Source organism: Penaeus monodon, chromosome 6 (assembly GCF_015228065.2).
Source record: "Penaeus monodon isolate SGIC_2016 chromosome 6, NSTDA_Pmon_1, whole genome shotgun sequence".
In the NCBI taxonomy this organism is placed as follows: Eukaryota; Metazoa; Arthropoda; class Malacostraca; order Decapoda; family Penaeidae; genus Penaeus; species Penaeus monodon.
The window spans coordinates 2,339,453-2,351,838 of NC_051391.1; the positions used below are offsets into that span (position 1 = coordinate 2,339,453).

Genomic DNA, 12,386 nt, shown 5'->3' on the forward strand with positions numbered 1-12,386 from the left:
CAAATCAAATCACAGTTATATCATATTTGAATATGTAATCTTGTAATTTGAGGCATATGATAACATTATGCATTTGCAGCATTAATTAAAAGCAAGTATTCCAAGTTGCCTTGGGAGCAACCTTCACTCTTGGTAATCCTTATATTATTAATGGTGTATTTTTATAATTATTGTTACTATTACTTTTTATGATAATGATCATCTTCATCATCTTTTGGTCTCAAGACTCAACTGGAAACAAAGTGAAAACCACAAAACAAAACAAAAACTATCTGTGAATACAACCCCTAAGAGCCCTATTTCTTCTGTAGATTTTATGTGCCGTCGTCTACATGGCTTGTGGTTGTGAATATCAGCAAATGCGTTGTGTTGGATGAGGGAGAAGGGTCTCCTTCTTGCCCCATAGATATAGGCTTCCGAACAAGAGCCTTGCCTGACCCAAATTCTACAGACACAGTGTAGGTATTCTTAGATCTTGCTCTTTTGATTATGTTATATTGACATGAAATTTAGACTTTAACTTTAGATATAATGTTATTCATGTTAAAGTTCTTTGGATCCATGTCTACATTATGTAAACAATTTGTATTAGTCTCCTCCTGGCCAGTGGATATTAAAATACTATTTCACTGGTGGTTATAATCTGATACATGTTGTTTATGATGATTGGAAATTTGATATAAGAAAGAAAGATAGCTTTTGTATCATGGATCTGTTTATAGAGATTAGGCTAATAAGAAATTCAGTTCAAAAGAGAATGCTTGCTCTACTTCTCTCTAGGGTTCACAACTGTGCTGATGATGGTGAGGTGTGCACACTTGAGGTTGTCCCAGAGGAAGAGGCATGGCACTATATTCAGCTCAGCACACATCAAGCTGCTGTCCAGCTAAGCATGGCTGTCAAATTCTATAGTAAGTGATTCAGCCCCTTAGGAAGTGATTTGATTTTATTGTTTGATATTCATAAATTGGTTTGCAGATATCATTTGGCATTATATAAAAAAATCTGTCAATTTCCAGTGTGTGATGAACAAGGTGGAAGCAGTTACCACTTGCTGAGTCGATTGTACCTGAACCAGCTGTGCAGTGAAGGGAGCAGCATGCAAAACCTCCCCATGATGTCCAATGACACAGCCAATGAGGTAAACAGCACAATTGAATCAGAAGAGAATGCTGACAATATGGAGTCACGTCGCATTCTGTTCATGCCGTCAGTGAAGAGAAAGAGGAATCTGCAAGATAGTTGTTGGCCGAGGTTGGTTGTTGTCTGATATGTTGCTATCTTTAGAGAGAACATTATTGAAGAAAGAGAGGGAGGGGACTTAGCCATCTGTTTATTCAGTTACACATGCATGCACACACACATGCATACATGTTGTTCATTATCATAAGTTTTTGTAAGTGCCCCTCTATTAACTAAAAGAAAGGAGGGAAAGTGGATTAAAGGAAGTTAGAGAGAGAGAGAAAATTAAAAATGAAAGAGAAAGCACAGCTATATATAAACATACATATTATATATACACACACATTTTCATATGTATGTATATGGATATAAAAAGATAATTTTTTCCATGCACCTTCCACCAGGCATAATTTAGTGAAAAAGACGTTTGGGGGGAACTTTGTCTTCGAATTTGACCTTCCGCCAGACGAGAATGGATCAGTTCCCCTCTTACTGAATATCACCAATGACTCCCCTACCCTTCTCACCTTCAACTTAGAGCCCATCATAGACATCGGTGGAACACTTTCTGTGGAGCTGGCTGTTTCACCGTTCATGGTGAGTAACTGTTTGTATTGCCTGCTGGTCTGTGATGGGTCATCTTGCTTAAATGGAGGTCCTTAGGATGACTGTTAGTGTGGTAGATATAATTGTAGATGATTTTTATTTGTATGTGTTTAGATTGTGTTTATTATTGATATTAACGTATTATTATTGTTATATTTGTGATTATTTACATTGATGTTGTTGCTATTACTATTATAACTATTGCTATTTGTTATACTGTTATTGTCGTTTTTATCACTTATGGTATTTATTTCTTTTATTGAAATTATTTTTGAGGGTGATTATTATTACATTGTTATTTCAATTGTTAATGTTATTATTGTGATCTCTTTTAAGTCCCATAGTTTGAAAAGATAATCATATAGGTCAAAACTTATGGTGACAGTATTTTATAGATATATCTCAAGCATAACATTGTTACAAATCCCCCTCCTTCCATACTTTCTCCACAGAACATAACTCTCCACAACTTCACTGTGGATGCTTGTGTGAGCCATGGCAAGCGCAAAGAGCCTAATCTTGATGTAGATGCTGAGTTCAAGTGTCCTCGTGGTCACAGCCTCCATGTCAACACCTCGAGCCTGTCTGCAGCTGCCACTTCAGTCCTGATTCCGTTCCCTGAGCCCGGGCCATGGTACCTAACCCTCCGTTCGGGTTGCTACCTCTCAAATGCAAGGTTGGTGGGTGGGTGCACAGACCCTTTCTGTTATTTTATTTCCGATTTGTTTTCGTTTGGGGATTGTATATATTCTCCGTGATTGTAGTTGTGATATTATAATTTTTCTCCATGATTTTCAATATCTACTTTCTTATAATTATAATTTTTTTTTCTTTTTTTTTTTTTACCTTTTATCTCTATGGTTGTGTCTGTTTCCTGTGCTTCACACTATATGACAATAGCATCATTTAAAGTTATTTATACTTGGGTTTAATTCTATTCTAGGAGTGTTTTTACATAGAAAGGAGTAATTAAGAGACCAGTATAGAGAGGAAGAAATGAGAAAAATTATAGAGTCTAGGACCAGAAAAAAATAACTTTTCTCTATTTTTCTCACTTTACCTCCTTCAGTGAGGTGACAGAATGTACTGTTAACGAGACTACAGTGCTCTTCAGCATCACATCAGCTTCATGTCTGCATGGGAAATGTGGCAGATATGGGTCTTGCTATCAGTATATTTCTGGGGGCTTCATATTTTCTACTTGTGTCTGTGATGCAGGTATGTTGAAATGGAGGTGAAAGTTTTTTCCCAGGAATTATTTCATGTTATTGGAATTGATAGAAATTATTTTTATTTCTATTATCTTCATCCTTATTATTATCAGTATTGATAATGTCATTATCATTGTCACTGTTATTATGATATATGACTCCTTTCCTTTTTTTTTCACATGATGTTGCTCATTTAGGAACACCATTTACATCTTCTGAATGTAGCATATTTGCAGGCTACCGTGGGTGGGCATGCACAGACAAATCACAAGCCATGGCTAATTGGCAACTGATCCTGGCTACACTGCTGCTTACACTGTCGAATCTGTTCTTCCTGCCGGCAATCATCCTGGCACTGAAGCGACGATACTTTGCAGAAGCTGTGGTTTATGCCTTCACCATGGTCTTCTCAACGGTAATTTATTTTCAGGGAAAATGTTGATTTGCATGTAAAGTATGTCTTTTTTTTTTTTTTTTTTTTTTTTTTTTTTTCCTTTTTTTTTTTTTTTGTCTCTTCCAATCAGTCTGTAAATCTAAGTTTGTTTGTTGTTGTTTTTTCTGCCATTTATTGTTGGTATTTGTTATCTTTTGCTGGAGGAAAAATAACCCTTAGTAGTTTGTACATTGATTTTACATCTTTCACTTTGTCAATTTATGGGTCTGTATCCACCCTTCTTTTACATCAAGAAAAGAGTATTTGTCTTGGAACTACAAAAGTAATGTACTGAGTGTTCTCATTATTGAAATCTCATATTCTTTTAATGAAGAGGGTAGTTTTCTTTTAATCTAATAAAATAACAGTAAGTAGCTGTAAAATCTTTGTAATATGACCAGAATAAGAAATTATAACATATGACATTGGAAGTTATTGTAATTTTTTTTTAGCATGACACTATCGGCCAACCACATAGACAACCCAATAAAATGCTCCTCCCGTCTTATATCTTCCCATGCAGTTCTACCATGCTTGTGACCAGCAGCCGTACAACTTCTGCCTGATGCGCTTGAGTGTCATGCAATTCTGCGACTTCTATTCTGCCATCCTCTCCTTTTGGGTCACCCTCATCGCTATGGCTGACCTGCCCCACTCACTCTACTCGTTCCTCCACGTGGCTGGTGCTCTGGTGAGACTCTTTTGTTTTGTTTTTTCAATTTTTATGCTAGGATAATTAGGTAGGCAATTATTTCTTACGGACATCAGTTATTGTATCCATTTACTTCATCGTTATTTGCTTGCAACGAATTAGTACCAAACACTAACAATCATTACAAATTGCTACCAATTATTATTCATTAGTTTACCATTAAACCCTTTCCGGATGGGTCATGTGTACAAGTGTCATAACAAACTGCTTGGTGTGTGAGGTATGGCTGTGCATGCGGCAATGTCCCAGAGCACATGGAGCAGGACATTCCACTTTATGTAGCAGACTCCAGCGCCCATTTTTCAGCCGTTGCCAGAAATCACCAGAGTATATTACGCTCAGAGATTACTGTTACCCGTCTGCGTATTTATAAGTTTTCATTGAACCATAAATGGCCATTTACTGTTAAATAGCTAAATAAACCATTAACAACCACTTACTATTAATAGCAGTCAATCATTAAGAGACCACTAACAGCAGTGACACTTAATAAGCAAGAGCATTATTTCTTTCAGGTGGTTGCCTTGGGAGTGGAGTATGACCGAACTGGACTGTGGGTGTTTGTTGTCCCTTCGGCCTCAGCCTTCTTAATTATGGTCGCCTCATGGGTGAGTTCCACGTGCAGTAACTTAAATTTGGTGCCATTGCCTTGTCTGTATTATTTCCTTTTTCTTTTTCACTGACTTTTACTTTGTTTTGTTTTGTTTTGTTTTTCTCAAATCAATTTGCTCAGTGCAGTAATTTTTGTTTTGTCCCCTTTCCTTTGCTGTCTTTTTTTTTCCATATTTCTTTTTGTTACCGTTTTCCTTCTTCTTGTTCTTTTATTTTCCCTCCTCCTCCTCTTCCTCTTCCTCTTCCTCTTCCTCTTCCTCTTCCTCTTCCTCTTCCTCCTCTCCTCCTCCTCCTCCTCCTCCTCCTCCTCCTCCTCCTTCTCCTCTTCCTCCTTTTCCTCCTCCTCCTCCTCCACCTCCTCCACCTCCATGAGATTCATGAGAAGATAGGAAATGATAATGATATAATAATGATATATTAGATAAGAAATGATAAGGCTCTATCAAGACTTGAAATTATCCATCAATCATTTCTTCCAAAAGTCTCGAAGGACTCTTAATAAAATCCCCCACTGGACATTCAGAGAAATGAAGGAATAAGGAATTCACAAATAAGAGCAATAATAATAGTAATAATAATAATAATAAAAAGATATTTCTACTTTCAGGTATGGCACTGCAAACACCTGCACAGTTGCTATCCAACCAAGTGGTATTGGCTGACGTGTCTTCTGCCAGGAGTGCTCCTCTCTGCTACTGGCCTCTTCTGCTACGCTTTCCTAGAGACCCATGACAACTACTACTATGTGCACTCAGTCTGGCACGCGACTATGGCCCTTGCGATCCTCTGCCTTTTGCCTCCGCGGAGAGAAAAAGATGGTAGGAGTCTTGCCTATCAGGGAAGGTGTAATTTCTGCAGTTAGAGCACTGAAGAAGAATAGAGTTTACCGTACCTTTTGAGAATATTGACACAAGCACAGCACAGTAATTTTTCTCTCTTTCTTTCCTCTTTTTAAAAGTTTTTGTCATTGACTTTTATATCATCTTTTGGGTTTAGCATTGGTTTATTTTAACGAGAGCAATTTTCTTTTTCTCTTTTTTATCTTTATTATTTCAGGGTGTATTTTTATTCAGTCTAGTCATGATTATTTTCAAAGATACTGTCTAGTCAGTAACAAAGATGACAGTTTTTTATTTGGTAGATATATGTGTAAGATCTGAGTCAAATATCACCATACAGTTGGTGCATTTAATGTATTTCTGCATATGTTCTAATGAAGAAGACAATTAAGAAAATACATAGCATATTTACACACTCACATGTGCATGGACAAGCATGATACACTCACACATTAGAGTAATATTTGGGACATAAGTCAGGTTTGTGTCCAAACATGCAAATGTAGAGATATATATTTTTTTGAGTTTGATTTACATGTGAGTATAATGTAATTCTTACTCTTGTAATTATGCTATTGTTACTTCTATTATTTTGATTATGATTCTAATAATGCTAATAGTAATAATAATAATAGTAGTAATAATAATGATAATTGTGATAATAATAGTAGTAATAATGATAATAGTAATATTAATGATAATAGTAATAATAATAATAATGATAATAGTAATAATAATGATAGTATTAATAATAATAATAATGATGATAGAAATAATAGTAATGATAATGATAATGATACCTATAGTGATTATAATTATTGTAATGATAATTATGATAATGATAATAATAATGATAGTATTGATAATAATAATAATTATAATGATAATTGTTATTATTATTATTATTATTTTTATTATTATTATTATTATTATTGTTATTGTTGCTGTTATTATTAATATTATTATTATTAATATTATTATTATCATCATCATCATCATCATCATCATCATCATCATCATCATCATCATCATCATCATCATCATCATCATCATCATCATCATCATCATCATCATCATCATCATCATCATCATCACCATCACCATCACCATCACCATCATCATCATCATCATCATCATCATCATCATCATCACCACCACCACCACCACCACCACCACCACCACCACCACCACCACCACCATCACCATCACCATCATCGTTATTATTATTATTGCTCTTATTATTATTACTAATATTATTATTACTAATATTATTATTACTAATATTATTATTACTAATATTATTATTACTAATATTATTATTATTAATATTATTATTATTAATATTATTACTGCTTTGTTATTATTATAATTATTGTAATTATTATTATGGTTATGATTGTGATTAGTATTACTATACTTTGTTGCATAGCCTTTTGAAAATAACATTCTGGTTTCCGCTTCACAACCCTGTAAGCACTGACCGAGCATCAGTTTTGAATGACATATTGGTACCCCCCCTCCTTGGTGCATCTTGATTGGATTCTGATGTGAACTGCCCTTTTTTTTTTTCTTTTCTTTTTTTTTTTTTTTTCAAACTTTTACAGAGAGAGGCGATGGTGAGGAGGTGGAGCCACTGCCTGTTTGCGAGGCCCAGCCCCACTTTATAGAGGCGCAGGTGTACTCTCCTGTCCCCTAGGCCAACCACCCCAAAGTCTCGCTCGTCCCCAGATTCCCCGCATTGATTTGACCCACGTGTGACCTTCTCACCCTGACCTTCCCCTCTGCCAGTGCCCCTTGCCACTTCTTCACCACATCCTGCTCTACCTTGTCTGTCCCTATAGCGGGTCTTGATATTTCGCCCTTGTCTCTTCTCCATTTTCCTCCCCATTCATTCTCAAATTCCCAGTTCTTGCTTTTCATTTTATCAAATGGATAATAGTCCATTGGATATTGGGTGTCGAATTCATGCCGTATATGGTAATGATTACATCTAGTGCATTCATAAACTGTATGGAGTTATATTGATTTTTAAACATATTGATACATAATTTTCTTGAACAGTATAATATCTGCATGCATGTGTGCACACACAAGTGTATGTGTGGTCACACAGACACTCACACACACACACATGCACACACACACACACACACACACACACACACACACACACACACACACACACACACACACACACACACACACACACACACACACACACACACACACATACACATACGTACCCACATACATCCACCCACCCACCCATCCACCATATTCATACATATGATAGGTTCTTTAAAAGTTGACATGTAAATATTTATCAGCTGTTTCCTTTATTGTTCATGTCACAATCAAATGTTACTTTAGTATTAAAACAAAATATTTGTAAAATAGTAACAGAATGCGGTGGGCTCTCACATGTGGATTATGCATGTGAACATTTTCTACTACCTCATATAATTAAAAAGATTTAAAAAAAAAATCTCTTTCTCTGTGAAACTTCAGTTGGTCTCAGCGCTACCTAGGACTAAGTTCCTGTAAACTCATGTCTTCATTTCTTGCTTGCCTTAGTTTTGTATTTGGCAGAGCTGACAATTTAGAATGAACATGCCAGGTATAACGGTCGCAATTTCCGTGTTAAGATAATGAATAAGACGTGAAGACTGTTCACATGTCTATAAAAGAATTTAGTCTGTAAGCTACAGTATTTTGTAGATGGAAAAGTACAAAGTCCCATATTTTGTGCATTTTTATATTTTGTTCTTTTGTAGAGTAAGTATGATAAACTCAGTATTAGCTTGTCACTGAAATTGACCTGAAAAGGTTAAGGATGTCAGTATTTAGAAGGTACTCAATTATTATTTTGCTCTTTTTGTAAATATGCCACATACCCAAAAAGGAACAGCTTATTTATAAACTATTACTAAATAAATTAACAAACAACTAAAGTATCAGGAGTGTTACCCCCCAATGTGCTAAAGATTTTTTTGTTTCCTGTGTGTTCAAAACAAACCTTGATCTGGCTGGGTCGGTCACCACGGTTGGCAGGCCTCCTCACCAATGGCTTTCGGTATGTCTCCACCCTCTGACAGACATTTTCATCCTAAATTCCAGGCTTCCTCTCTGTGACCCACCCAACCTCGGAGCCTAACCTACAGGCCTACAGGATAACCACTTTGCATGCTTCCTCACCCTAATGTGGAGTGGTTTACCCTTTATCCTCCATGAGCTAATAGAGGGCAGACGGTGCGGCCTGGCTCGCTCATCCTTTCCTGTGACACCACTCGGCTTGCATGGCTTGTTGGGGGAATCCCTCCTTTCCTGCAGGTGGTAGAGGGGTCAGGTAGTCAGGCTTTCTGCCTTGTCTCCAAAAACATGCATCTCTTGGAGGTGGCTTGGCTTCTCTTGTGTGGTGGTGCTAACACTGCTGTTTGTTCTCCAGTTTCCCAGTCTTTTGTATCTCATACTTACCTTTTCTTTTTTTCTTACTCCTGTGCCCTGATGACATAACTTAGTTCATCAGAAATCTCTCTCTCTCTCTCTCTCTCTCTCTCTCTCTCTCTCTCTCTCTCTCTCTCTCTCTCTCTCTCTCTCTCTCTCTTCCTTGCATTCCAATTCTTCTGACTAACTTCTTTGTCCTCTGTCTCTTCTCTGTCCCCACTGTTGTCTCTCGCACCACTCTCCTCTCCTTCCCTCTCAATTCTCTCCTCTTTCTTCTTGCTGCTCTCAGTCTGTATATTCCACCAGTTACTAACCTTTTCATTAAAAACAATATTTTATGTACTCCACCTAGACAAAATAAAAGTTCCAAGTGAAGTGTTTTCATTATGGCATAAGAATTTTATTCACAGGAAGATCCAGCATGTAGACGTATAAGTGAAACTGTAAAAATGTATCTTGTTTATTTTTAGATTCAAAACATTTTAGAAATTTAGAAATGGTCATTTGCTATTTACTGCTTGATTTTCAGTAGAAGATTGTGACCTTTTTTGTATTTATTGTACATAGAGAAAATGCTTAGAATTAGGAATATTTTTTCTGCCAGTATGTGCGCAAAGTACCGTCTTGGGTACATCGATTGCAGCAGCTGGACCTGTCTTATAATGAGGCCAACAAAGAATTTAACAAGATGCCAAAATGAGAACAGACAACTAACTGTTTAGTACCCAAAGACTAAAAAGTACAATGTGTGATGTAATTAGCTATTTTGAGCTTTCATGTAACATATAGGTATTAAAAAACAAGGGACTCAGGGAGTCAGAAGGGTGAAAGTTAGTTGAAGAGTTGATGCCCTAAGTTTGATTGCAGTCCTCCCTCCCTCCTCCCTTCCCTACCCCCCATTTTGTAAAGTACAGCACAACCAATGCGTCTTGTCATCACAAGCAACATCAGAATAGCATATGTCATCACACATATCTGTTGTCCATCTTTGGTCTCAATAGTGTTCAATGAACATTCCATCCACAGGCTTGCTTAACCCAGACTAGTTTAGTTGCTTGGAAATGTTAGCATAAGAAGGAATGGATGTAGGATAACAGCATTGTCTTTTTTTTTCTCTCTCTCTCTCTTTTTTCAGTTAGATCAGTTGTTTGTAACTTGGCTGCAGATCCAAGACCTAGGTAATCTGTGAGCTACAGGATTTACCAGCAAAGATTTTTTCTTGCTATTTACTAACGTCTGAAATGCTTTATATCTTGCTAGTCTGAAATGATGAATGGATTGATCGGGAGGCTTTTGGTGCAGCCGGTATTTTGGATTTTTGGAAACGTTGACACGTTGCCTACAATTGGTGTTTTGATGTCTGTAGTGGACTTTTAGAAGATATTGCCTAATAGATGTAGTTTTCTACTTATAATTTATACATTTTCCTTGTAAACAAAGAAGAAAGGATAAATAGGCCTGCAGTTTCGACTGTGATTTTATTATGGTTATCATTTTCTAGATATATACAGAGATTTATATTGTTGTTTGTAGACACAGCCAAAGCTGAAAGAGTGTATGTCTCACAAATTACAGTATACTTTGTAGTCATACTGATGAAATGTAAACGTGTTCCGTGTGCGTATAACTGAACAGAAAGTATGAGTATAACCTGTATAGGATAAGTTCCACCAATCCTTTATTTCTGTATGCTTTCTGGTTGCCTGGGAAGAGTCCTCTGTGAATTTAATTGATTTTGAGATATATGAGGTAATTCAGAACTTGCTAGCTACCTGTACTAGTCATTTGAACAGTATCAAATAGTTTTGATGATTATGAACTTCAAGATCACAAAGCTTATGTGTAGACTGATCATTGTATGTGAGTTTCAGTAAGTGAGATGTGATAGCAACCCAGGCCTACCAAGTGGGCATTAATTTTAGGCATTATATCTTATAAGCATTCATATATTCATTATTTATTTATTTGCACCATTCTGTACCTGCCTCATGGAGTCATTCTTGTGTAAAGAGTCAAAAGCGCACATGCGTGTGACACACACACACACACACACACACACACACACACACACACACACACACCCCACACACACCACACACACACACACACACACACACACACACACACACACACACACACACATAGACACACACATAGACACACACACAGACACACACACAGACACACACACACACACCACACACACACACACCACACACACACACACACATGCACACACACACACGCACACTCACACAACACACACACACATACACCACACACACATACACACACACACACACATACACACACACACACACACACACATACACACACACACACACACACACATACACACACACACACACAGTGTGTGTGTGTGTGTGTGTGTGTGTACGCAAACACACGAAAAGTACGCACAGACATGACACACATATGATCAGGTGCTTATAATTATGTAAGTGTGCGGAATTAATTCCACTCTTTGGAGTAATGCAAAGATTCACTCTCACAATCTCCTGCCACTGCCTGTTTCTTAAACTCAATCTCTAATCTAGTAAAAGGTAGGCACTCACAAAGAGTATTTAATATTCATAATAGATAAATAAATAGATAAATATATATATATATATACATATGAATATATATAAACCATTTAATCTTATTTTTTTTTAATGATCAGTGTTGTAAACAAACAACTGTCAATGATTTTATGGATAAAATAAATTTCTTCTTGAACGACCTGTTTTTATTTATACATGCATTCATGACTGGTTGTAGGAGCTGTGAGGCCCTATTAGGACTTTCATACATGTGAAGAGTGCATTTGAATGAAAGGACTGTGTAGATGTGAACTACATTTTAACTGGTTATCTTTTAGGGACATGACCTATCAAGTTGGCTGAGGTAGTGGCATTGCACATGTGAATATAATCACATAAGTAATTTATAAGTAATAAGTAATTTCAGGTAAGGATGAATGAGTAAGTGTTGAGATGGAGGTAAAGGTGAATGATAATTTTAAGATAAATGGGTAAATGATATGATTATTATTAATTTACTCTGAAGAATGGGATATCTTGTTGTCTGAATTGTTATTGAAATTGAATTTATCAGGATCATGAGTTTGGGAGATCAATCTGATTTTTAAAAACAGAAATAGTGTGAGGAGAAACAGTTTTAGTTGATTTACTAAGATTCTTTGTACTAATAAAAAAAAAATATTTGAAAATTATATTGTTTTAACCAGTGGAAGAATTACACTTCCAAAGTCTTATTAAAAATGGAAATTTTATCATATAGAGAGACCTAAAGTGTGTGTGTGTGTGTGTGTGTGTAATATATAT

The 12,386-nt window shown here is 36.3% G+C and overlaps 1 protein-coding gene across 2 annotated transcripts in view; it reads left to right on the forward strand.

Annotated features, from left to right (window-relative positions):
* The window catches only part of LOC119574148 (post-GPI attachment to proteins factor 6-like), a 16,993-nt gene extending 5,894 nt beyond the window's left edge, over positions 1–11,099 (forward strand). Inside the window, exons 5-15 of one of the 2 annotated variants that reach the window (XM_037921241.1) lie at positions 312–458; positions 781–911; positions 1,020–1,254; positions 1,587–1,779; positions 2,241–2,464; positions 2,858–3,006; positions 3,236–3,414; positions 3,956–4,123; positions 4,660–4,752; positions 5,364–5,574; positions 7,200–11,099. In XM_037921241.1, the coding sequence (XP_037777169.1) occupies positions 312–458; positions 781–911; positions 1,020–1,254; positions 1,587–1,779; positions 2,241–2,464; positions 2,858–3,006; positions 3,236–3,414; positions 3,956–4,123; positions 4,660–4,752; positions 5,364–5,574; positions 7,200–7,291 (1,822 nt within the window). In that variant the 3' untranslated portion in view covers positions 7,292–11,099. The remainder of the gene's footprint in view (positions 1–311; positions 459–780; positions 912–1,019; positions 1,255–1,586; positions 1,780–2,240; positions 2,465–2,857; positions 3,007–3,235; positions 3,415–3,955; positions 4,124–4,659; positions 4,753–5,363; positions 5,575–7,199) is intronic. The other variant, XM_037921242.1, reaches the window with a different exon arrangement.
* Positions 11,100–12,386: the final 1,287 nt, after the last annotated feature.